At 43.9% G+C, this 27,728-nt stretch overlaps 2 protein-coding genes across 10 annotated transcripts in view; one reads left to right on the top strand and one right to left on the bottom strand.

The window, feature by feature from the left end:
* The window catches only part of COPS5 (COP9 signalosome subunit 5), a 72,143-nt gene extending 63,078 nt beyond the window's left edge, over positions 1-9,065 (bottom strand). For all 4 annotated transcript variants that reach the window (XM_085861293.1, XM_085861291.1, XM_085861292.1 and 1 more), the window contains exons 1-3: positions 8,863-9,065; positions 8,460-8,610; positions 7,443-7,677 (exon numbers count right to left, since the gene is read on the bottom strand). In XM_085861293.1, the coding sequence (XP_085717419.1) occupies positions 7,443-7,677; positions 8,460-8,599 (375 nt within the window). In that variant the 5' untranslated portion in view covers positions 8,600-8,610; positions 8,863-9,065. The remainder of the gene's footprint in view (positions 1-7,442; positions 7,678-8,459; positions 8,611-8,862) is intronic.
* Positions 9,066-9,783: 718 nt separating this feature from the next.
* Positions 9,784-27,728, top strand: part of TPX2 (TPX2 microtubule nucleation factor) — a 38,009-nt gene continuing 20,064 nt past the window's right edge. Inside the window, exons 1-3 of one of the 6 annotated variants that reach the window (XM_085861275.1) lie at positions 9,784-10,020; positions 20,385-20,471; positions 26,414-26,548. In XM_085861275.1, the coding sequence (XP_085717401.1) occupies positions 9,918-10,020; positions 20,385-20,471; positions 26,414-26,548 (325 nt within the window). In that variant the 5' untranslated portion in view covers positions 9,784-9,917. Of the gene's footprint in view, positions 10,021-20,384; positions 20,652-26,413; positions 26,549-27,728 lie in introns of all 6 variants that reach the window. The other 5 variants (XM_085861274.1, XM_085861272.1, XM_085861277.1 and 2 more) reach the window with 5 other exon arrangements.

Below are 27,728 nucleotides of genomic sequence, written 5' to 3'. Positions count from 1 at the left end.
TGTCCCTCTCTGGAAAGGGAAGGGTGATCGCCAACACTGCAACAACTACCGAGGGGTGACGCTGCTCTCAGTGCCGGGCAAGGTCTTTGCTCGGATAATTCTCGATAGGGTTCGCCACCATCTGCTTGAGCACCAGCGTCCAGAGCAGTCAGGCTTTACACCAAAGAGGTCAACGATTGACCGTATCCTTGCACTTCGTGTCCTCACCGAACGCAGACGAGAGTTTCGGCAGGGGCTACTTGCAGCCTCTGTTGATCTCTGTAAAGCGTTCGATTCAGTGAATCGGGATGTCCTCTGGAGGATTCTTGGTCTTCGTGGGGTGCCACCAAAACTGATCGATCTGATGTCTGAACTCTACTCTGCTACTGAGAGTGCTGTGAAGTGTGGTGGTACCATCTCTGACTTATTTCCAGTTGTTACTGGAGTTCGTCAGGGATGTGTACTTGCCCCCACACTTTTCAGCACTTGAATGGACTGGATTCTAGGGAGGATGTCGGAGAGATCAAGTTGCGGTGCGTCATTTGGGAATGTCAAGATCTCGGACCTTGACTTTGCAGATGATGCAGTCATCTTTGCGGAGACTTTAGACATCCTCTTGGGGGCCCTCGAGGTGCTGAATGAGGAGTCGGAGCCGTTGGGATTACGGGTTTCTTGGGTCAAAACTAAGATCCAGGCTTTCGGTGACATCTTGGATGCTGCTGTCCTGTCTGTGTCTGTTTGTGGTGAGGATGTTGAGGTCGTGGAGAGATTCACTTACCTTGGCAGTGATATTCATGTCTCTGCTGGCTGCGAGTCAGAGGTCAATAGACGTCTGGGTCGGGCCTGGGGAGTCATGGATTCACTGGATCATGGGGTGTGGCGCTGCCGGTACATGTGCGGGAGGACGAAAGTCCGAGTCTTCAGGTCCTTGGTACTTCCAGTCTTGCTCTATGGGTGCGAGACTTGGACTCTGACCAAGGATCTGAGACGGAGACTTAATTCCTTTGGTACCAGGTCTCTTCGGAGAATCCTTGGCTATCGCTGGTCGGATTTTGTGTCCAACGAGCGGTTACTGAGAGAGACTCGGATGACATTTGTTACCTGCATAGTCCGTGAGCGTCAGTTGCTGCTGTATGGACATGTGGCTCGTTTTCCTGACTCTGATCCTGCTCACCAGATTCTCTCAGCGAGGGAGTCTCATGAGTGGAGGAGGCCAGTGGGTCGACCACATGCCTCATGGTTGCAGCAGGTTGACCATCATCTCAAGGAGATGGGGATGGGCCTGGCATCTGCCTGGGGGATGGCCAGACGGAGGCCCCTGGAGTACCGGCGGAAAGTGGACGCAGCGACGTGCTGTTCTGGCCCATGCTCCCATACCTGACCTGACCTGTAGACTTTTGTACAATGTACACTAAGTATATAAACAATTAGATATGCAAATGAATATTTATAATGGTGATTATTATGATCACATTATGTGTCTTAATTTGTCGTTGAGATTGGCGGCGGCCTCAAACTAAAATATCCTTTTAAAAAAAAATGTGAGCCAAATTAAAGTAACCACATACTTGTTCTGACCAAAAAAACACAACAATTTGATCATTGTGGTGCCAACTTATGAATGTTTGGCATGGCTTCCACTTCAAAAGCACACCTATTGCTTTTATTCTACATCTTTCATCGAACATGTTTTTTTTAAATAGTGGGCCTTTATAAAACTAGAAGGGATTGAGAACAACTCTTGAATTTTCTACCACAGTTTGCCTATGCATGTGTCTAAGTGACAAAAATTTAAAAGAGCTGTGTAACTGTCAACGTGGTGAACACTTGGGGTAAATTTCAGTGTCGTTGAGTCTGGAGCAAAGTTCAGACACCTATAGCACCCAAGATTTTGCTCCAAAAGGTTTCAGTTTTCTTGTGCAAATGATCCAGTCACTCAATTATGTAAATCAGGCAACAAAATTCTTCATGATGAATAAACTGACTGTTGGCAGCAATTTGAAAACTCAAATTGTTTTGACTGCATGTTACAAATCACTACTTTTGAGAGTACATATCTTCAAAAGTATTTCAAGTAGAACATTTTTGATGTCAGATTCTGAAAGCCTCACTAATAGACACCATTTGTGTGAATTTTCAGAACTATGTTTGTAAAACTCTGGAATTTAGAGCCCTCCAAAAATGCTTCAGATACAAATCTGCAACTCGCGACTGCCAGATTTCAAACAACCCTAGGGTGTTTGTAGGGCCATATCTCGGACACTACTTGGAATTTTGAGATATAACTTGGCAAACCTTCCTCATATATGTTAAGGTAGAAATCTGAGGGGGTCACCCCTCAGATTTTTTCAGAAAAATCTGAGGGGGTCACCGCAAGCCCTGGCTGAAATGACACGGAATGAGCCAACAGAGTATGGTCCCAATGTGGATGGATGGTATCCAGGTTTAACCAAGCAATGTTAAATGAATGTAAGGGGCAGTGAGATGTTCAATTTCCTTTGAATATTAAAATTGGTCGAGCTATTGGATAGTTCAGATTGAATAAAACTGCAGTATTACCAGTGTGTTAAGTGCTATTCTGGCCAAATGAGAACTGCAGATGAAAGAGCGAGAAGGTACAATTATTAAGCCTCCCCCTTTTAGCACAGGGAAAGGTTTATTGCTGTTGTGAGGTTTGTTTTGACAATTAGTGCCCCAATGCTTAATGGTACCACAGTTTCTTAGACCCACAAGGAGTACTAAACCACCATTTTAAGTTTTTTTTCTTTTCTTCCTGTATTTCCAATTTCCAGAATTTTTGAACTGTATCTCAGAGCCAGCTGGGACTTTCGGAATTAAAGTTGATTTTTGTGGATATGTTGTAGATAGGGACACATTTTCTCAATTTACACTCTATCCATAAATTTTGAAGGCCAACGTCATATGGCGGTTCAAAAAAAACTAGAAGGGCACTCGGTAAAGCGCATACCTCCGACATTCTGTGCCCGATTCACAAGAATATATCTGGCCCAACACATTTTCATGAGATCATACGATGCAGAGACACGACAGAAGTAAATAGACACCTTAAATATCTTCATTTCATCTGTATAATGCAGTGTTACCGAGTGATTTGTACGAATATTCGACTATTTCTTTGCAGAAACGAGTTCCTGTGTCTCGTATGACATTAACTATGTAGTTGGGGAATTTTAGCAAATTGTATTGACCATCTGTGAAAAAATTGCTTACCAAAAATTTATTCACTAACGTATTCATCTTGGTGTCTACGAACACCTATCAATTAGTGCAAACCCAAATGATTGTGGAAAATTCTGGGGAGCCAATCAGAGTTCAGGTACTCAGAGGGCCTGCGCGAAAAAAATCAGAAAAATTAACTTTTACCAATATTGACTTGTGGGATGTCGAACTCGGGGTTTTTTGGGGTGCTGAATTGATTCCAACCATTAGATTTGAGGATAAATGAATCCCTGGCCATAAAATATTGATATGATACATTTTTAGATATCTCAGACTGTGTTTTGCAGTAATTTGGCTCAATTGATTCAGATTGGTCAAATTGTGCTGAAACCAGCATACAACATTTTTGAAATCACTGCTATATTGTTGGTTATACTTGTGCTCATGCTCAGTAGAATTCTCTGTGTTAGCTGACGTTAGCTAAGAGCTTTTAGATATAAAATTATTGTGTACCGGACTCAATAGAAGTTGAATATATTCAACGTAGAGTGTACCTATTAATGTTAAAACACATCACTGTATGTGTGTTCTGTCTGTTTTATGTCAAAATTTCATGTCCTGTCTGTTGTTTACAAAAAAAAATGTCTTTTTTTTTAAACTGTTGTGGATGCAATGGGAACCAAACACAAGGTCAAATCACTTGCAAGCCTCAGATCTGGACCCAAAGTCAATGGCGAGAAGCTGGTCATTGACTCACTGAAGCTATTCAACCGCCTCATTGTCATCAGTGAGCATGGAGTCAAGACCAAAGAAGCTCTGCGCTTTGAGTTGACGCCAAAACCGAAGTCTCTGTTTGACAAAAATCAAAAGTTGCGAAAGGCAGACAAGGTTGCCCTCGCAAGGTCCCTGGAAGGCATGTGTGGCACCTGTCAAACAATCCCCCTGCACAAGCCTTGTGGTTGATGGTGGGTGGCTCCTGCACAATGTTAAGTGGGAGGCTAACCTTACTTGGGAGGATGTTGCAGAGAGCTACCTCCGGTTTGTGAAGTCCATGGGGAGCCATCGCCTCCGGATAACGGTGGTCTTTGACGGATATAGCAGCTCCACCAAGGACCATGACCACTTGAGACGAACAAATAATGCATGCTGTGACATTCAGATTCGTCTGGATCTCAAAAATCATTGCAAGAGAAAAGTTCCTCGATAACAAGAACAACAAAGCCCAGCTCATTCTGCTCCTTGCTGAGACATTTAGTAGGAATGGAATCAGTGTAAAGCAATGCTCAGATGATGCCGACACCTCCATCGTCTGCGCAGCTCCAGATGAGGCAAGAGAGTCCCCTGTCGAGGTGAGGGCTGAGGACACAGACGTCCTGGTTATGCTGATTCATCATGTTGCAGACCATCCGATCTTCCTCACAACAGCCAGAGAAACATCTTACGATGTCGGAAAGATCCGGGAGGCCCTCCCAGAGATATACCGGAGGGATCTCATCTTCTTGCACAGCTTCTCTGGCTGCGATACAGTCTGCAATTTTTGGATTTAGCAAACCAAATTTGCAAAGCAAGCTCTGCAAGACTGATGAAGCAGAGAGGGGAATGGACGTGTTTATGGACATCCGAGCTGAGAAAGGTGATATCATTAAAGCAGGCTGTGATCTTTTCATGCTCATGTTCCATGGGAAATCCTCCAAAGACTTGGAAGACTTGAGATTCGACATCTTCAGCAAGCGAGCTGCTACTGGGAGCATAAAACCTGAGAAACTCCCCCCGACAACAGGAGCTGCAGCACAGCACTCTCTCCGAGCTTACCTCCAGACTCGAGACTGGCTGATGCTGCAAAGTCCATCGTTGGATGCCCGGGACTATGGATAGCAACTCACTGAGCAAGGATATGCACCAGTCTCTTCTACAGACCCCATTGCACCAGACTACCTCCTGACGTTTGCCAGCTGCAACTGTGTGGGGGACTGCAGCTCACTCAGGTGCTGCTGTAAAAAGCAAGGAGTCAAGTGTATTTCTGCTTGTGACATTTGTCATGGTAACTCTTGCCTGAACATAAACCAGCTGGATGACAAGAGGAGTGAGGAAGATACTGGGGAGTTTGATGAATAAGGTTGTAAAAGCTGATGAAGCAACATTTCCATTGAGCACAGTTCTGTTAAAAATGTCAATAACATGCATTTTGTATGATCAAGGAGTGTTTTTTTCTCAAAAATAATGGTTGGAATCAATTCAGCACCCTAAAACCCCCGAGTTAGACATCCCACAAGTCAATATTGGAAAAAGTCAATTTTCCGATTTTTTCGCGCAGGCCCTCTGAGCACCCGAACTTTGATTGCCACCCCAGAATTTTCCACAAGGATTTGGGTTTGCACTTATTGATAAGTGTTCGTAGACACCTAGATGAATATGTTAGTGAAGAAATTTTTTGGTAAGCAATTTTTTCACAGATGATCAATACAATTTGCTAAAATTGCCTAACTAATGCCTCGAACCCAGGAAGCACACAAACTTTCCAATTTTCAAAGAGGACGAATTGTTGGCCAATCGGAAGGTGGAGTCAGCCAGCATCAGATAGCTCAGAACATTGGCATTCCGCTTCCTATGGTCAATCAGGTGACTGTGCAATTCACCAGCGAAGGCAAGGAATCCGCAGCTTCCTGTTCTGGTCGATCTGGGTCCTCAGAGAGATGTCTTTGAGCTATCAAGCGGTCCATTGATAAAAAAAAATCCTCGTCGTAAGGCAGCAGATGTTGCAGAGGAGGTCCAAGTAAGCTCAAGAAATGCTGTGTGGTACTTTCATCAACTGTGTTACTATTGGAGAGCAGCTAGGAGAAAACCTCTTCTTCGACCGGCTAACATTCAAAGGAGAAAGAAGTGGGCTGACGAGATGGCCAACAGACCCTTGGAGTTTTGGCAAACTGTCATTTTTTCAGATTAGTCCCAATTTGCTCAATTTTCTGACAGTGGACGTGTATGGGTTTGAAGACTTCCCAGTCAAGAGTTCTCTTTGAACCGATTGCAGCCAACAGTCAAACACAGTGGTTTTTCAGTGATGGTGTGGGGATCAATCTGGAGTGCTGGTCGGAGAGAGCTTGTGGAGTGTGTTGGCAACATCAACTCTACGACACATTTCTATCCTTGAGGATGGACGTCTCCCTGTCTTTTCCACTGGTCAGATGGTCAAAAACAACTCTGTTCATGGAAGATGAAGCTCCGTGACGCACTGCAAAAAAGACCAAAGAATGGCAGGACAGAAATGGGATCAAGCAACTTCCGTGGCCAAGTCAGTCTCTTGACATGAATCCCATTGAACACCTCTGGGCCATATTGGATCGAGCTGTGCGGAAAAAGTCCAGGAAACCAACATTACAGGCAGAATGGATAAACCTTTTGTGTGAAGCCTGGACAGAAATCCCACAAGAGAAAATTTCACAACTCGTTAGTTCTCTGCCTGAAAGAGTAAAAGCGTTGAAATCTGCAAATGGCAAGTCTACCAAATACTAGTGTTTGTATTAAAATGGGACAAATAGACTTCAAATGTTCAATAAATAAATTCTTTGAAAATCGTTGTGTCTATTTACTTCTGTCAAGTCTACGTACATCGTTTTTGGCCCGATCTCTCAATGGTGAAGAATCACGTTAAAGATTAAATAATTCTTGTATCCGGATCCGGATTGAGATCTTCACCAAAATCGAATCAATTCGACCTTGCCACACCCTCAACCTGCACAAAATTTCATCTGAATCCATCCTCAACTCTTTGAGATATCCTGCACACAGACAAACAAGCAAACAAACAGACAAAAAAAAAGGGTGAAAACACAACCTCCTTCACCTTCGGTGGCGGAGGTAAAAATGCCATCATTGGATTGTCGGCTCAGCGCAAGTCACGGGCAATCGCCAAGGGTATGCCGGGGGAGGCTGACCATAAGCAATCGCTTTGTGATCGCAGATATCTAGTTTTTATTGTTCATTTAGAATTTCGGGGGTGAGACCATGCTCGTACAGGACACTTGCGCACCCTGATCACTTGGGGGTTGCTCTTATTAATTTAACTCGTGGAACAAATTTTCAACACAAAGACGGGTCCTCAGGAGGTTTGTTTATCATGAGAATCTACAGCATTCATTTTGATGGAAAAAGGGATACGTCTATCAACCATCAATAGGCGAACCTGAAGAATACCCCTTTAATAAAGTGCGGTAATAAAAGTGGTTGCTATGTTGTAGAAACAACCCATTTTCCATACAAGCTCACTCTCCCTTCATCCCACGCACCTGCTTTACGTTCTCAATGTAGGCAGCCATGTACTCGTAGGCCGCGGCCTGTGCATTGACACGCGTCTCCGTGCCCTCAACAGGCAGGGCAAAGCTGTCCATAATGAGCATGGTTTCGCCGTCGACTTTACCAAGCATGAGACCCATCACCTCAAGAGCACCACCTGCCCTTGCATGCATCACCATCTTCAGCAGCGCCAATGCTGAAATCTTGCAGTATTTGAAGTAGTGGTTGCTGTAAACGGGTACAGATCTGAGTTCAAAGTACATAAGTATTGAGGATATCAAATCTTAAGAAGCAAATTGGAGGTGAAGGGAGTTGGGGGAAGGGGAGATAGTGGTGCCGATGGAGGAGGGTAGATGGTGGTACTGATGGGGGATGGTGACAATAGATGGTGATGGTGGCAGTGGTGGGGATGGTGGTGATTTAGGTGACAATGCCAACCGGCAAGGATGACGGTCAGGAGAGAAGAGTGGAGGGGTGATGGTGACGGGGGGATGATGCTGGTGGCGGAGGGGGCGGCATTGGTGGAGGGGGAGGCGCTGGTGCGGGGGGTGGTATTGGCGGAGGGGGAGGCGCTGGTGCGGGGGGTGGTATTGGTGGAGGGGGAGCTGGTATTGGTGTAGGGGGAGGCGCTGACGCGGGGGAGTGGTATTGGCGGAGGGGAGGCGCTGACGCGGGTGGGGGTGGTATTGGTGGAGGGGGTGGTATTGGTGGAGGGGTTGGTATGGGTGGAGGGTGGGGGGTGGTATTGGTGGAGGGGGTGGTATTGGTGGAGGGGGTGGTATTGGTGGAGGGGGGTGGTATTGGTGGAGGGGGTGGTATTGGTGGAGGGGGTGGTATTGGTATTGCCGGAGGGGGTGGTATTGGCGGAGGGGGTTGGTATTTGCGGAGGGGGGGGTGGTATTGGTGGAGGGGGGGTGGTATTGGCGGAGGGGGGAGGTGTTGGCGTTGGTGGAGGGGATAGCGTTTGTGGTATAAATGGTGGTTATGGGAAGGAATGAATCAAGGCTTACTCTTTGCTCCACGGTTTGGCAGCCAGTATCTCCTGTTGTTGTTTTTTGTCATATTTATAAATCTCATCAAAACTCTGCACCTCCACCATACTGTTTGTAGCTTCCCACGTTCGCTGTGGCATTGACGGTCCCGCCGCCATTCTGCGTTCAGCTGCACAAAACAAATTAAACTACATTTAGTTATCAGAATATCAATGCAAGATCATCATAAATAAGGTCGATCGCCGCTTGTAAACACCAAGGCCACAACAACACGTCACGCAATTCTTGGATTAAACACAAAACTGTTTCTGTAAAAAGTTATTGAGAAAAATATGAATTTTTCAATTGACACAAAAAACCAGGTTCGTCACGTTCGAACATAATGAATATTTTTGGTGAACGTGGATAATCTCAAACATACAAACACAAGAGATCTCTCTGAACGGCCAAGTGAGTGAAAGGCCGAATGGTAATCACAAAGTTATCGATGGTGATGTTCTCTTCATGATTTCTTCAACCAAATAATTCGCTTTGAACTATTAATCCAACCAACGTTACTCAAGATGACGTCACTTCCTTTTAAAATCCTTCACTTGTTGTTGTTGTCTTTCCTCGGGAAAGACCAGAAAATTAACCATTTCCCTCAGTTGCAACCCCAAATTAGGTACACAGGCCACGCAACCGTACTAGATTAAACGTAGTTCAATGCAATCTTTCACAACCACCGAGAGATAGAAATGAGTGAAAAATGGTCGGTAACCACGCAATATTAAAATACTGCCGCGCACGATACCGCCATGGCCACCATACACCGTTGATTGCCTCAATTATTCCTATAACGGAAGTCCTGAGATCATCAGAAAGACTATAAGCCGGATCAAGTTTACAATAACGTCGGCGAAAGAATTTGAAAGTATACAATGGTAAATATTCTGGAGAATGAAGGAAGCTGGGTTAGTTGGCCCACAATGATTATGCCGCATCAGCTTACTTTCGGTTTCCGAGGCAGCCGTTCCTTATCAACCGTTTCGTTGGAGAGCTTGTTTGAGTGCTTAAGCCGCTTGGCAAGCGCCCTACAAACAGTGGTCATGGAACACACCCCAGACACAAAGAATACTTTCCTTTTTTATATACTTTGCGGAGTCTTCCTCTTCATTCGATGAGGTGATGAGGGCGGGGTAAAGGTGGGAGTGGAAGGTATATTAAATTCGGAAGATAAATTAAAAGATATACTAAACCCTTTTTACAAATACCCTTTCGAAAATAGTTCTACACAATAAATGTTGAGAATTCTGACGGGCGAAATAATGGGACCCGATTCACAATGACATCACTTCCGGGTGTTCTTTTTATAAGCCAATCACAAGGGAGTATTTCAAATCGCGGATTTTTTTTTTAAACGCTCGCGCGGCGTTTGAAACAGTGATCTGGTCATTTACTTGAGTTTGGTAAATACGAGATTTTTTTTTCGCGGCGATGGAACCTGGCAAGCCGTACGATTACGATTCGATCGACGTTGCTGTGTTGGATTTCAACCTTATTAACACCGAGGACGACGTTCCAGTGGATTCTTGGTTTGGTAAGTCACTGGGCGAGGAGTTTTCTTCACGCTTATCTTGTTTATTCGATAATCTCAGCGAGTACGAGTCGATGCACCAAAATCCAAATGATTGGTTCGACGGGATAATCGTATTGATATTTACAAATGTATTATTGTGATGTGTATAATCTGCAGGATCTGTTGTGTTGTCACGGAACTCATCCCTCAAGCTTTTGGGAAATCGGACCAAACTTCTGGTCTACAACTAACTCGACCCAAAAAAAGACGTGGGGGGGGGGGGGTGATGGAGACGAGACAAAAAAAAAATTCGAAATTATAAAAACAACATTCTTCAAATTAAATTATTTATAAAAATGTAATATCAAGAATTGCAAAGCTCATGTAAGTGGTTCCCACCCCTGTTTTAGGGCATACCCTGACTTGAGTGGCATTTTTGAAAGTCACAAAGACTACTACTGGTCATGAAATTTGGTTCATTGCACAGACAGTGTTCCATAGGACCTTAAAATATATAGGTTCATGGGTCTATGATGTATATTACTGAATCTACTGGATTTTTATTGAATATACATGCCCAGTATTGGCCTTTTTTCTTGTTTCACCTTAAAATATGACGTGTGTGTGTGTGTGTGTGTGTGTGTGTGTATATATATATATATATATATATATATATATATATATATATATATATATATATATATATATATATATATAATTACAACATATAAAACATTCTATATGAAATTTCTCATCTAATCAAAAGGTTGTCACCCACCGTCTGAGAAAATCAGCATTTGTCGGTCAGTGGTGGATTCGTATGATATATGCACATTCTGGCATATTTTTATTTTTTCTTCTTTCATTGCCCTTTTAGAGCCTGGGACTATGAAATCCCCTCACAAAATGACTAGTTTATCAATGACTCGTATTTACGTGTCTTAAGTTATTCAACTTATTACCAATAATCAATGTAAAAAAAAAAAAAATTGAGATGATCCGGGTGGATGCTTAATTACAGCGACTTGACTGAAATTTCCAACCCAAATGTCTGACTGCACGTTACGTTTTTTAAAAAAAAATGCTTTTGTTCCTACTGTGCATCAGATTCTTTTCACTAAAATTTATTTACAAATGGGGCACAGTGATGTAGATATAATAGTATAAAAAAATTTGAAAACATGCATGGCTTTGGTTTGGAGTAATTTAGCATTTTTGTCCGACTGCCCGTCACACTTTTTTGAATGTGATTAAAAAAATTAATTTCCTTTAAAAAAAAATAAATAAATAAATTAAATATTTTTCCAGGTATTTAAAAAATATTTTATTCATTTAGAAGGCAGTTAAAACAGTTTTGGAGAATTTAGAGAGCTTTTTGTTACTCCCAGAATTGATTGAATTGAAAATTTACATCCAAGAATTTGTTCGATAAATCTTCTCTCTTTTAGTGCTTTTCAGCATCTGACAGTCACTGAATAGAGCAGTAATAAAAAAAGGTATGTATTATTTATTAATAATCCCAGAAATTGGTATTTTGATAGATTAGTTGCTAGAATAAGTTACATACTATGACCTTAATTTGCTTTGCCAAAAAAGAAAATAAAAGAAAAATTAGGTAATTTCATTGAAAACTCGCAAAACCATCAGAATAGGTACCCCTTCTTCAAAGTATCGTGTGTGTGTGTGTGTGTGTGTGTGTGTGTGTGTGTGTGTGTGTCTGTGTGTGTGTGTGTGTGTGTGTGTGTGTGTGTGTGTGTGTGTGTGTGTGTGTGTGTGTGTGTGTGTGTGTGTGTGTGTGTGTGTGTGTGTATATAGTTTTTTTTTTGTTCTGAACTCAGTTAGACTTGTAATTTCAGGAACATGTAGTGAGAAGGCAATGGAACAAACTTCATTTTTTTGAAACAGAGTGGTAACCACTTTCATGCGCTTAGACGAATATTGTTGTGGGTTCGGGGGTCGGTGGCGAGGAACGGCCGCCAGGTGGAGCAGTAGAGCAGTCTCCCACCGAACACCCGGAATTTAGGTCGTGACTCTCGGACAACTCCGAAGGTCACGGGTCACTTGAGGACCGTACTCGCCAATTCTCTGACGGCATGGGGTAGGGTTAATAGCCAAATTTCAATATACCTAAGTACCCACGTCGTCAAATTACCGGGGAAGTCACACCCTCGACGGACTCTGTCGAACCAGGTCGCTCTAGCGACCTTGGTCCGGTGTAACCGAGCGGAATTACCAAAGTCCGTCGGTCCAACGACAACTTACAGCCCAATTGGCTTACTGGTTCTCGAGCATGAACCATGCTGGGTCAATGGAAGAAAACACAGGCAATGAACTGGAACATTTAACAAGAGGGTTTATTTATAAGGGAGGGAGACACAGAGCAGACTTGATCACGAATCCAATGCAATGTTTAATGAAAAGAAAACACTTAAGCAATTCTACTGAAGGACGGGGCCCACATACACACACGCACACACCCAAAATAAATGGACGCCGTTGGGTCTTTATTCGGTCCTCCCGCCAAGGAGGATAGTTCAGCTGGGGGAACAGAGCCTGGCCGGGTACCTTTCCTCCTCGTGCGGTCACATCGACTCCAACCCACCACGATGGGACTCGAACCCACGACCTGAAATCCATGAGCCCACGATCCTGGCTGCTCGACCACCACCACGAGGAGCCCTGCCAAAGACCGCAGACCCCGATTGTGGACGACCACGACAACAGACCAAAGCAATGGCCACGATGACTGCTCCGACGTACACCAAGAGCAATGGCCACGATAAATCGCTACTCTCCTCCTGACGACCACTCTACTCTACCCTTTTGCAAGGTTCGAGGGATTTCTTCCCCTCCCACTCGCCTCCTGATTGGACGGTGGTGAACATCCCATCTGGCTGGGCGGGGCTGCCCTGAGGTAACTCTTCTCTGGATTGGTCGGGGGCGAACATCCCATCTGGCTGGGCGGGGCCGCCCTGAGGTAACTCGTCTTCGGATTGGTCGGGGGCTTCTGAGGTACTCCTATCCTTCATTGGTTGCGAGGCACACCCATCTCGCTGGGCGGGGTTGACCTCTCCCCACCAATGCCCGTGGCCCCGAACATGTGTGTAATGGCGATGATGGAGCGAAGGGGAGATTTAATGTAGAAAACCTGACTATAAAGAAACCCGCAGCGCACACATGAAATTAACCCATTAGACAGGACGGGACCCTGACGAGAAACACATACTTATCGAAATAACAACTGCGGGGACTCTGCTGTCTGTTTGTGTGCAAATGGCTGCCAGATTCATAACAATATTGGGCCATCAAACAAAAAAAAAAATCGGTTTATCATTCAGATTTTTTTATTATTATTAAAGGAAGAAGGCCCTTTTAATTTGTTTTTGCTTCTTTCTTTTTTTTTTTCAAAATGGCCGCAAGATTTTTAGGAACAAAATGGCCACTGGCATTTTCATTCAAGGACCCTTCAAGTTTATTGCACAGAAACACTTAAAAGTAAATAAATTGAAAGGAATCGCACACCATGCACATATCTTATGTGTGCTTGTTATGGTTTTATACTTGTCTGGTGTGTAGCCAATTTAATTCTCTAAAAATGCGTGTTCTGATTATTTTTACTCTTCTAACCAGAAAGGCTATATCATCATTACAGTCATGTATCGGACGTGTCCGTTTTCTATCCCCAAAGAAATATCGTGACTTATGTCGTCATGTTCCCGACTCGTCACCAACACTCTCACGAGGCCCCACAGTTCATAACAAATATATTTAGATGTATGGCAACATACCAAAAAAACTACACAATTTGTTCATATTCAAATTATTTGCTATGCCATCTTTTCTATATAGATCTACAGTAAACATTTATTTAAATACACATGTGTGATGTGGACTCGCCAGCACTGGTTGGTCTTGCTCCTGTATGGTCTCTCCCTGGTTCAACTCTCCATAAGCAAAATTGGAGAAAACATCACACATGGAGCCCATCAATAATTGTTCTAGCATATCTTGGTTTCAGGACTTTAGTTCCCGTCCGAATTTGCAAGCTCATGAAGACCATCTTCACAAATGGAAAGCGCAGTGAGCGGAAAGCAGCAGCACAGCACTCGGCGCTGCGGCTCGGTTATAACAAGAAATGATCGATTCAGAAAATGCTGCAAGTTGTACACGAAGATATGGATTTTTTTTTTCGGGATGTTTGGCAAAATAACAAAAAAAAGGACTCTGCTTCAAAAAAGGAAACGGGCGGGGATGATCAACTGATATTTTATTTTATGTTTTTTTTTTATTTTGGCCTTACTAATTTGTACAAAAGAAATGTTTGGATTACGATTGGTGTAAATCATGACACAACTCGCACACAGTCATTACCCTCAGTTAAAATAATCCTGTCTAGATAGCATCATGTGGTGAGGTTGTTCAAATTAACGTCGTGGTGAGGTGTTTTTAATAATGTGGCGTTGTTTGTCCCACTGTACCGTAGTGTGTCTGTGTCTGTGTCTGTCTGTAAATTGTTGCGAACCCGGTGTTGGGGCAAGAGGACCACGAAAAGGGGGGGGGGCTACTTTGGGTTCCCACCAGACTCTCCGGAATCGCAGGCCATCGCACACGGATAACTCCGTGATGCAGTGGATCACTAATTGACCGTGAACGCCAATAACTCTACCACATGACTTGGGGTCCTCTGTCTACTGGATACTGGTTACCTAATGGTCACGTGATCTAATTACCTGGGGACACGCCCTCGGTACGCCTTGTTCAAACAGGATCAGATGCAGCAGAGCGCAACTGCCTAAGGACGTACCGGTTAGAAAACAAATCGTTGGGGGATAACGTCCCTGCTAAGCTAGGATATGGACCAATGAAGGAAAAGATGAAAACGAGTTGGGAACATTTCTACACAAGCATTTATTTACAATCAGGTGAGGAAAGGTATGTGGCACAGTGAATGGGGTTTATTATTATGTACAGCAGGGATAGCAAGGAATTCGTCGGATGTGACAAAAGGCAACCGATGTTTGTCGTTGGCGGCAACCCGAGCCCCGTGTTTGTCAAATTGCGGGTCGTTGAGGATGATAAAAGCAGCTGTGTGGGGTCTCTGAGCTTTGTTGTTGAATACTGCACACGAATTGCCTGACGTACGTTTGTCCCGCAGCAAGAGAAGCAACTTTGCACCTTTTTGCGTACGTCTTTGCACCTTTTTGCGTACACACACACCCAAATGGAAGCGCCTCGGTTCCAAGTTCCACATAGACCATCTCTGGGCCAAGCTAAGTATAAGCATAAAAGGAGGGATTTTCTTTTGTTTCGTTTTCCCCTTGTCTGTATTTAAGTTGTGTAGAGGCGCCTCGACTTGGAGTTTAATTTATCTCACGTATTTATAATTATTACATTTATTATTGTGCTTTGTGAATATTTGTCTATTTTCATTAAATGTGTTCATTTTAAGAGGCTGTATCCATGTATTTGTCGTAGGGTTCGAATATATTCCCCCTTGTGCCGTCCTGGTGCAGCGCTTAACTGTTTTCCCACGCGCACACATTGATCTCCGAGAGTTTCAGCTGCAGGCCTCCAAGGGAGAAGTTCAGCCGTCCAGGCTGGGAGTGTTAACCGCCTGTCACCACAAATTGGGTCGGGGTGGGATTAATCTGGGCCGCCAGCAGCACGAGCATATATATATATATATATATATATATATATATGTATATGTATATGTATATGTATATGTATATGTATATGTATATGTATATGTATATGTATATGTATATGTATATGTATATGTATATATATGTATATGTATATGTATATGTATATGTATATATATATGTATATGTATATGTATATGTATATGTATATGTATATGTATATGTATATGTATATGTATATGTATATGTATGTATGTATATGTATATGTATATGTATGTATATGTATATGTATGTATATGTATATGTATGTATGTATATGTATATATGTATATGTATGTGTATATATATATATATGTATGTATATATATATATATATATATATATATATATATGTATGTATTGTTGCGGATTCGCGCACGCCGGCGTGCGAACGGCCACGTAACTCGAATCGCGGCACGTCGCCCACCGGACGGACAATCCCGTCGTGACCCTCTCGGACCAACGCCGGGAACTAGTCACGGGTGGGCCTTTCGGCCTCACCACGATCGTGCCAATCGGCCCCCCGCGTGGGATAGGGTTGCTCGCCAAATTCGACCTACCTAAGTACCCACACGGAGGGTAGACCGGGCGATCGCACCTCGCCGCAGGTCGACTTCGGACACGGGCCGCTTTAAGCGACCCGTTCCGTACTATCGGGATAACCGAGCGGTGTTATCGTCAACCTGGACGGTTCGATTAATTATCGGGTGTTTTAGCCCACGACCAACCCTTTACGTAAAGTAAGATGGAGATTCAATAAAGGAAAAGACGAAGCGAAACGGGAAAACAGTTCAACATAAAGCACATTTATTTCGCGATGAACGGAAAGCACACATATACAATTACACCAAAAGCAAATGTAAAAGCAAAAATCTCGGCCTGGGGCCGAGACCGCGTCGGGCCTTACCCGTCTGATGATGAGCCGCAAAATGGCGGTGGCGCCCCGACTCCGCGGGCCTCGCGGACAGTGTCTGGAATGGGGTGGGAACGGGGCCCCCTTCTCGCACTATCTCAGCGCGGGGGGGAAACAGGAGGGAGTTGTTGATGCTCGGGGGAAGGAGGATATCTCCCTGGCTCGGGTCCCGCGACGAGCGTCTCCACCACGACCTCGATCGCGTTGCCGGCCTCTCCTCTCCGCAGCTCCCCGACTCTGACACGAGCACCCCCTCGACTGCCTTCGCCGCCGCCACCTCTCCAACTCTCCACAGCTCCATCCAACTGCCTTCTCCGACTCCTCTCTTGATTGGCTCTTCCCAACTCGACTCCGAACTTCTTCCCAACTCAACTCCGAACTGACTGTTTGGCGAGCGAACGCGGCCCTTTATATCCCCCGTGGCCTCGCTCCTTCACCTTCGACCCTTTACCTCCGACCCTTCACCTCCGGCTGGCTCCCCATTGGACAGAGGAAAAGTGGGCGTGAATGCTTTTTGATCCATGAATTTGCATATAGCGACCACACTCCGACGCACCTGGAGGCGGGGCCAAATCGCCCCACGCTCGCCGATAGGACGGAACAGAAGTGGGCGTGAGTCGTTTTTGATCCGTTTTCTTCGGAAAGGCTGTGCCTCTGCACCCGCTGCTCGGTGCGCGCCCTGCACGAGTCCAGTATCGGTGCCCACAAGCGGCGCGGGAATGACGGTGATGCGATGGTTGCGAGAGCGAGTTGTGACGGTAAAGGTCGTGGCTGTTGTTGTGAAGCGGCGTTGCGGTTGGTGGTTGTTGTGTGATGGCTGTTGAGACGTGGTTGGTGGTTGTAGTAATGGCGGCTGGTCCAAAATAAAGATAGTAAAAGAAAAACGGCTATCTAAAAGGGTCGCAGCCCGCATGAATGACATTTATTCCCTCTAAACAACGGGTTTGGGCCTAACTACACATATACTTGCAGATATATCTCACCTAAGGGACCTGAATGGTGGTTTGCGAATTTCGTCAACCACAACAATATATATATATATATATATATATATATGTATATATATATATATGTATATATATGTATATATATATGTATATATATATGTGTATGTTATGGCCTGGGGGTTCAAGGCTTGCCAGGAGGGGAAGCACTTGAGTTTCTCCCGAACACCCGGTCCTGAGGCCACCAACCACAGATAACTCTGTGGTCCAACGGGCTGTAGTTCTTACACAACCATAGCTGCTTGACTTGGACAACCAGCCTCGCAGGGTTACGCTTCAATGTTTCTGCTTTACCTTGCTATTGGCACGGCAACCTAGCTAAAACGCCCTCGGCGCTGCACCTGTTGATCTGCTGAGCGGCGCAGATAGGTGCAGCACCGGCTAATAGAGCAAATCGGGTGGGGTACAACTTCCTGTCGAACAATGCTTGTACACTGTCAGACCAATGGAGGAAAGGACATCTGAGATATTTGAAATAACAACCAGCAATTATTTATTACACACAAGCAAGCAATCTACAGGTATGATGCTGAACTCTCTGACAAGTATATCCTTCCAAAGCTGTGGTGACCCAAACTGCACACAATATTCTTGAAGTGGGCCTCATTAAATTCTTATATAGTGATAAAACCACTTCTTGATTTATAGTTGATCCCCCTCTGATACACCCTAAAACCCCATTTGCTTTACCAATAGCTGTTTGCTCCTCCCCACCCCTGCCCCCCTCTCAATATCTATTACCACCCCCAGATCCTTCTCTTGTGTGACACTCTCCAAAATAGACCCTTGCATCATGTAATCTTTATTTTCATTGTTCTTTCCCATCCCCAACACCTTACACTTGCCTAGGTTAAATTCCATCTGCCAATCTTTTGCCCAATCTATGCAAGTATCGATACTTTCCTCAATCTGATCACCACCCCCTCTGCTATCCACCTTACCTCCAAGCTTTGTGTCATCTGCAAATATTGAAAGCTGAATCTTCACCCCACTATCCAAATCGATGATGTAAATAATGTATAGTAATGGTATATTGGGTCAGGGGTCATAGTATTGATTTTTGATCTGGGGTCATAGTATTGGCCAGAGTATTGACTATTGATCATATTGATCAGGGGGTCATTGTTGGTAATAGTATTGACTATGTATCTCAGCGGTCATAGCACTGACCCCTGAGGTACCCCACTACTTGCATCCCCTCAGCAAGAGATCCTCCCACTCACAGCTACTCTTTGCTTCCGATCACGAAGCGAGTTTGCAATCCAGTTAGCTACCTGACCAGTTACTCCCCAAGCCCTCACCTTGGCTAACAACCTCGTATGTGGGACCCTATCAAATGCCTTCTTAAAGTCGAGATGCACCATGTTCACTGCTATTCCCTCATCCACGCAATCAGAAACTGCTTCATCGAACTCGAAGGCCAAGTAAAATAAATTATTAGTTTCTCGTCCAGTCTTTTCAAAAGAAAGCTGTCGGGAGTGCTTTACTATTTGATATTTTCCAGATTTTTGATTTTTTTTTTTTTTTTTTTTTTTTTTTTTCCCCCCAAGATGGCCACCACATTTGAAATAACCATTGTGCCTCACCCCAACATTCTCTGTCTTGTTGGATGAACAACTGTATTAACAAGAGGGACAAAAACCTGTTAAAAGTACACTGTTGATGGCTATGTCCAATTATTTTCTTGCTTCTTTTCTTGGCTTAAGGTTGCTCAAGTTCAAAACATCATGATCAAGAGCAGCATTGGTCCCTTGGAGGTTTTTGAAAAAGAATCACTGCTGAATAGTTTGTGTCTGGGAACATGAAAATGACAGAGCATGATTAAGATCATGTTCAAAAGAGCCCCCCCCCCTCCCCCACTCCACCGCCCATGGCCTCGGCCTACACTGGATGTTGTGCAGGTCACGATGTAGCTATCCATCGGCAGCGTACTTTTGCAACACGCACACAAAATTGTGTATGCATTGCGTGACTACTGTGCACGCACACGCACAAAATGAAAAAAATGTAGATCTCATTTAACCAAAACAATTTACGCCAATATCTGCCAGACCAAGCACTACCACCAACACGCATCCCATATACCATTAAAAATGATATTGATCATATACCTGATATGTCAACATCTCCTGCAGCGCAATGGCACTGTCTGCTGTACTGTGCACTTGTACATACACCTGAACCAGTATTAGATATTTGTGGACTTGTGCTGTCTGGTCGTTGTCATCGATGGGCTCAAAATACTTAATGGTTGTCAATTGTCACTGGGATTTGCCTTCGGATGAATATGTAATCGATACCAATGACACATGCAGATAGTAATTCCATTCATTGGGGGCTTGCTTGTTGGTGCACTGCTCTTGAGCAAGCCAATCGGGGACCTCCAAAGGCAATGCTCTTACCAGATGGTACTGTAGATTGTTTGTTTTCTGTAAGGCTGCCTTCATAGAAATGACTCCCAAATCTATTAGTTCTGGTTATTTTTATTTATTTATTAAGGTGAAGAAGGACTGCTGAGCTGCATGAATCCCATGTTCAGATGTTTGCAATCATGACAGGTCCTCACTATCTGGGCATGCAAGCATACCATGTGACTTTTGTTGACCATGTGTACCTTGGTGCGTGGCTTCATTTCCTGTGTTGGCAACACCTTATTTGGATGAAGTGCACTATACTTGGAACATCAGAAATTCTTTCCAAATTGATTAATTTATTATTGTTGTTCCTCCTCTCCAATCCCACCAGCACCACAAAGTGTCTTGTAATGGTTTTGTGTTCCATAGATCGGTGTCTGGAACAAGATGATCCTGCTCAAGCTGGAATTGTTGATGTGGAATCGTTGGCAGATACAAGCAGTGGAACTTCTCCAGGTACGACGCTCGGTGAGCAGATGGACCAGCCTCCTCTGGTTTCCTCTTTGGTTTCTGTGCCCAAGCATCCTGATGAAGAAAATGTAACAATGCATGAAGGGCCCGTTCAAAATGCCCAAGCTGATGTTGAGGATGTCACTTTGGGAGTGTCGGGCATCTGTGAGGTTGCAGTACCATCTGGTAAGAGAATTTTCTTTTTTCTTTCATGGTTTCATGCTTTAGCTTTCTTTATACCATGGGCATGTTATTTATATTGTTCTGTAAAACTGCATGCCTCCAAGGCAATGGCACACAACATACAGTGATCCCAAGGTAGTTATTTCAATAGTATGTGTCTTGGTCCCTTTTATGTCTATTGGATAAAAGGGGAAAGATGTGTTGCGTGGGACTGTTGCAGTTAGGTCTCGTATATCTTCTTTACCTTTACTTTTTCTTTGCTACGCCTCTTTCTTCTACACGAAACATGCAAGCGCACACGCCAATCATTAGAAAATAAGCAAACACGCAGTGAGCGTCTCCAGTATGTTCACGCTGCGAGCGTATCCCACGGCTTGGCACACCGATGCATTGTCGGTCCATTGGAGTTTGCGTGCCAATTCTCTCTTCAAAACTGCACGCCAATTCTCAGCCAACATTTTGCTCACCAAACCATACCACACTCACCACAATTGCTTCATACAATTGATAAAAATACCCCCGCAACAACTCTCGTTTGCACGTGACCTTTATTCATCAATCTCACGACAAATGCCACATGGCCACCATCTCTCATTACGAATGTCACAAGAGTGCCCTGCTCTACAACCGCCGCAACTGCCCCATGGTCGTCAAATCTGCACCGCAGCCTCAAAGGAACCCGGAGGAAGAGACATGGGTCGGGCTATTCCAAGGCATATTAGATGCCAGCGTGATGCCAATTCGACGTTGCGCGCCGTGCTAATTATGCCGAGCAAGTCCGATGGGCGATGCAGTCTGGTTGTGTTGTGTTGAGAACTGTAGGCAATTGATCCCTTAATGGGTCTTTCTTTAATTACCCAATGAGAACCACCACAGTGAAAATTCAAACTATTCACCCTGTGTGTGTGTGTGTGTGTGTGTGTGTGTGTGTGTGTGTGTGTGTGTGTGTGTGTGTGTGTGTGTGTGTGTGTGTGTGTGTGTGTGTGTGTGTGTGTGTGTGTCATCCCCCGCTATATCGCGGTTCACCTATCGCGCCCCTGGTTCATCACGGGCTTTCCCTTGGAACCCAACTAATTTTTTCTGCGGATTCCCCCAGTATATCGTGGTAATATATAAAATGTAAATTATTCAAGCAATAAATTATAACGCGTGGTGCTCGACCAGTCACACAACGCACGAGTCAAAGTTTCGCTTGTGAACTTCGAATATTTTCTACTTTTTTACTTTTTTTTTATTTTTTTTCTTCTCCAAGCCCTACGATGCCGCCCAAACGCCCTGCACCTTCTAAGGCTTCTGGCAAGGAACCAAAGCGCCAGAGGAAGGTCCTGATGCTCCAGGAGAAGGTTAAGGTGCTTGATGTATGCTTTGGGAAGGAAAAAGGTTTTCCGCGGTTGGACGAGCACAGCCAAACCGACCAGACAAGTCTATCTCCGGCTCCTCGAACCCAATCACAGCCAAGGCGACCAGACCAGACCAGACGAGTCTATCTCCGGCACCTCGAACCCGATCATTGCCAAGACAACCAGACCAGACAAGTAGATCTCCGGCACCTCGAACCCGTTCACTGCCAAGCCAACCAGATCAGACGAGTCTATTTTTTAATTTTTTTTTTTGGGAGGCGTCCATTCATCGTGGATTTTCACTTCTTGCGGGGGGGGGGTGGTTGGAACTTAACCCCTGCAATAAACGGGGGGGGGGGTTACTATATATATATATATATATATATATATATATATATATATATATATATATATATGTATATATATATATATATATGTATATACACACGAGAGAAAAAGAAGCAATAGTAAAAACCCCTCAACCAGAAATTGATGAAAGGAATTCCTTAAATATCCTAAGCCTTGGGGCCCAGTCAACCACACCACGTGAGGCACAAAGTGTAAGGACAAGACAAAGTTCTGACAAGCCCCACGGAGATTGCTGGACATTCCAGGTCCAGTCCTGGCTTGCTTCGGTGCCAACCTGCTGTAGACGTCATTAGAGGACATGGCACGGGTGGAGGTGTGATCTGCCGGATCGGAGTGGTGAGGAACACAGCTGCTCCGATACAGATTCTGGGTAACGACTACTCTTCTCCTCTGCATAACTACCTTTCCAGCCTTGGGCATTTACGTCACCAATGACCCCCTATGCTCCTCCCTTCTCACTCAACACTGGACACTGCTTCGGTTGAGTGAGTGGAGTGACTCCACCCCTGATGTTCTGAGGTGGGGGCCCAGTGGTGATTGTTCGGTGGCTTTTCCCGTCACTGTTTGCGCCTCAAGCCCAAATAAAACGCTAAAAAGAACATGAATGACTGATTACCGGGGCGAAAACAGATCAAATGGAGTCGAAAGTTGTGATAATTCCAGACTGGCATTGAGATCGGTGGATGATATCCAACTATTATATAAGTGACATCTTGAAAATCGCAATTGATTGCCTTACTCTTATGCTGAGACATATACGAAGGAAATAACTGTACAATAATAAACATTATTCACCCCTTGGAGCCATTTCCACAACAATATATTTGATGAAGTGGATTCTGCTTGTTTTCTGGAAGCAGCTAAGTTATTCAAGTCTGTTAATACAGAATGAATGATGAGAATAAGGTTTTCATTCAAGTTTACAACTCATCATTTTTAAGGTAAATACCAGAAGTTGTAAAACAAAACTCTTCTTTACATTATAATGGGTTGCTCGGCAATGTCAAGAGTCGCAAGTTGTGATTCCAATTCAACGATGAACATTAAGGGCTCGAACTGGAACTTGTAAACCGAAGCTGGCTTCATCAGGCACAATAAAACTAGATCGATTATGCTTGATGAAGCTGGATGTGAAGCCGGCGAAACGTTGCCTGAGACCGGGTCTGCTCTCGCTTTTTCACTCAAATTAGCCGAGTCGATCTCGTTTTTTTATCCCCCTCCACGTGGCGGAAGGGGGATATTGTCACCCGGGTCGTCCGTCCGTCCGGCTGGCTGGGTGTCAACATTTATAGCTGTGAGTGCGATAAATCATAAACTGTTCGCCATATCGATTTGAAATTTGGGTCACACGTACCACCTGAAAGGAAGAACCCGATTGATTTTGGGCGTGGCCGGATCCAAGATGGCCGACTGGTTCAATGGCGGGGTATTCCCCATCTCTGATGGGTATGTTGTACTTTGGTTGGCAGCGCCTTCTTTAAAAATGTATCATCCCAAGTGCCCCAATCTTTTATTTATATATATATATATATATATATATATATATATATATATATATATATATATATATATATATATATATATATATATATATATATATATATATATATATATATATATATATATATATATATTGTGGCTACGGGTACCGAGACACCAGCTTCACTCGGGGATTAATCCCCGGTTGTCCTCGGAAGAGCCAGACCTGGTATGGGGCCACCGCTCACAATTAACGTTGTGGTATGGTGGGTTGTTTTAAAACCACGAACGCCACCCAGTCAACCACGAGTTCCAGTGTCCACCGTCTAATTATTCCGTTTCACTTGGTCACGTGGTTTCCTGAGCAGTGAGCCCGCCCTCGGCAAAGCACCAATGTTATCTTGATTAGATTTTAATTAGGGCGGCCAAGCGTTTTAACCGCTGGTGTGTGCTGACTATTTTTGGTCAAATCTGTGGTAATTACCTCCCAGTTTAATCGGGTCAGACAATGCTCGACCAATGGAAAGAAAGGACAAACACGAACAGGTTGGAAATGGACAAATGATTTATTAATAATAAAATAAATAAAGAAAAACAACTTTTCGAAGGTAAATGAATAGTTAATCAGGCAAAATCAATCGAAACTCTAGGGGGAGCACTCGGGAGAGTGCAAAACCTCCGCCGCCAATACTGCTGGGTCACTCAAGTGAACCTTGTATCTTATTCATTAAATATGTCAACAGTGCTGACAGTTATAGTTCTTTTCTCCAATATTTGTTTTTTTTTTGAGGGGGGGTTGGAAATCACTTAAAACGTGTAGAAATGAAAAAAGAAAAGAAATCGAAATTTTGTTGAAAAAAAAAAAAATTGCAAAATTTTTTTTTTCTCTGACAATTTTTTTTGAGGGGGGTTGGCAATCACTTAAAACGTGTAGAAATGCAAAAAAAAAAATTTCTCTTAGTTTGGTTTTTTTTGGGGGGTGGGGGACAAAGTCCAAAATCTCATGGCATGATCCTTGGACCATACCTAACCCCGCCCACCAAGTTTCGTCGAAATCCGTCGGAGTTTTTCCGGAACACTGTTCACAAACAAACAAACAAGGGGTAAAAACAGCAACCTCTGATCTTCGATGGCGATGATATCGGGGGTTGACTTGCTTACAGCTAAACACAGACAAGGGAACCCAACAGATCATTTTGGGGAGGGGGGGAGAAGAGTCGTCTCGCTCACCAGAGAGGAGTCGTCCGTGAAGTGAAAACTTCCTGAAATGTGTGCGTGCGTGTCACGTCCGTCGCCAGCACCCAGCCTTGCCGTGCACCCTCTCGCGAACAGCCTTGAATGCCAGTCGATGTCTGGGAGGGCACCGAGATCGTCTGTCGTGGGTTTTGACCCCTGGTGCTCCGCCACTGGCAGCTCCTCACACTTCACTAAACTGGTGACTTCCAGTGACCCACACGGTCTGGCGGTGACTGACCAGTGCCTTACTTGTTGGTGACTACCCGTGCCTCACTCCTCTGCGCTGCTCACACCCATACACTCACCACACGCTTGCTTGCTTGCTCAAGCACTGGGAAGGACGAGTTGTCTTGTTGGTGCTGGTCAGACACCCACACACGCACCACACACTCGCTTGCTCACTTCTTGCTCGCTTCTCGCGCTTACTTCTCTCGCTTTCTTTTTGGCTCGCTTTCTTCTCCCTCCCTTTACTTCTCTTGCCTGAGAACGGACCTCCAATTCATTTTATGTCTGTGGCTCGTCTCAGTGGGCGGAGAGTCCCCTCCCCCCCAAGGCTCACCCTGCCCCACTTGCGCACGGTTACCATGACGACCCGTGTTCTCTCAAAAAAAGTGGGCGTTGGTGCTTGCGAAAGAACGTTGCTGAAGAAAAATAAGGGTGCACATCAAAGCTCGCTAAATAAATGTGTGCATAAACATTGCTGAGGAAAAAATAAGGGTGGGCGTCAGAGCTCGCTAAAGAAATGTGTGGAAATGTCTGTCAAAAAAAAAAAAAAAAAACTTCCCATAATCGAGGGGACCTATTCTTTACCCTTCTCAACGCATCACATTTAAAATCCCATTCGACATGGGGCTAATCTGAACATGCATTATGGGAATAACTGTCTGAGGACCTGGATGTGTGGATGCATTCATCAGACTGGATTCTGAAATCCATAACAATATATGTATATATTTTCTTTCTTTAATCGATTTTTTTTATATGTGTGTATATATATATATATATATATATATATATATATATATATATATATATATATATATATATATATATATATATATATATATATATATATATATTTTGTATCAAAACGTACATGCACACACAAGTGAAGGTGGATACTTCAAGACCTCGGAGGGTTCCGTTCCACCGTCTGAAACTTGTACATGGAGAAACGACAAACGGCATACACTTTTTTTGTTGTTAGAAATTGAAAGCTTTTCCATTGTGGGCAAATTTTGTTTGCTGCAAAGCGAGAAATTAAAGCTGTTTTGTCGGCTGCAATTGCACTCCTTTCCAATCCCCATCTCTCAATCACCTTCCCCTTTCAACTTACCTTAGAGTCTGAAAGAGAAGCAAACAATGTTGCAAAAAAACTTCCTGATATTGACCATCAAATTGACACTCTGCTGCAACCTGAATGTTCTTTGTCACCGGATTTGCCCACCGACTCGACCGCATGCCTGGCTCCAGCAGGTATGCAGTTCGCGTTCATTCCCAAAAATGCCTCGATGCACTCAACATTTGAAAAATGAATCCTGATTATATATTTATATCAATACATGCATATTAAAAAAAATTATATTTATAATATATATATATATATATATATATATATATATATATATATATATATATATATATATATATATATATATATATATATATATATATATACACAGTGGGAGAACAAGTATTTGATACACTGCTGATTTTGCAAGTTTTCCCACTTAAAAAGCACAGAGGTCTGTAATTTTTATCATAGGTACACCTCAACTGTGAAAGATGGAATCTAAAACAAAAATCCTGAAAATCACATTGTATGATTTTTAAACAATTAATTTGTATTTTATTGCATGAAATAAGTATTTGATGCATCAGAAAAACAGAACTTGATATTTGGTACAAGAACCTTTGTTTGCAATTGCAGAGATCAGACGTTTCCTGTAGTTCTTAACCAGGTTTGCACAGACTACAGCAGGGATTTTGGCCCACTCCTCCATACAGATCTTCTCCAGATCCTTCAGGTTTCGGGGCTGTCGCTGGGCAACAGACTTTCAGCTCCCTCCAAAGATTTTCTATTGGGTTCAGGTCTGGAGACTGGCTAGGCCACTCCAGGACCTTGAGATGCTTCTTACGGAGCCACTCCTTAGTTGCCCTCGCTGTGTTTCGGGTCATTGTCATGCTGGAAGACCCAGCCACGCCCCATCTTCAATGCTCTTGTTGAGGGAAGGAGGTTGTTGGCCAAGATCTCGCGATGCATGGCCCCATCCATCCTCCCCTCAATACGGTGCAGTCGTCCTGTCCCCTTTGCAGAAAAGCATCCCCAAAGAATGATGTTTCCTTGGGTGTTCTTGGGGTTGTGCTCATCCTTCTTCCTCCAAACACGGCGAGTGGAGTTTAAACCAAACCAAGTCTTCAATTTTGTCCCTGATGTCCTTCGACAGCTCTCTGGTCTTGCCCATTGTGGAGAGGTTGGAGTCTGATTGATTGAGTGTGGACAGCTGTCTTTTATGCAGATAATGAGTTCAAACAGGTACAGTTAATACAGGTAATGAGTGGAGAATGGGAGGGCTTCTTCAAGACAAAACTAACAGGTTTGTGAGAGCCGGAATTCTCACTGGTTGGTCGGTGATCAAATACTTATTTCATGCAA

This window comes from Eptatretus burgeri, chromosome 17 (assembly GCF_056783735.1).
Source record: "Eptatretus burgeri isolate ZD-2024b chromosome 17, Ebu_testis_v1, whole genome shotgun sequence".
In the NCBI taxonomy this organism is placed as follows: Eukaryota; Metazoa; Chordata; class Myxini; order Myxiniformes; family Myxinidae; genus Eptatretus; species Eptatretus burgeri.
This window is presented reverse-complemented; position numbering and strand designations above follow the sequence as displayed.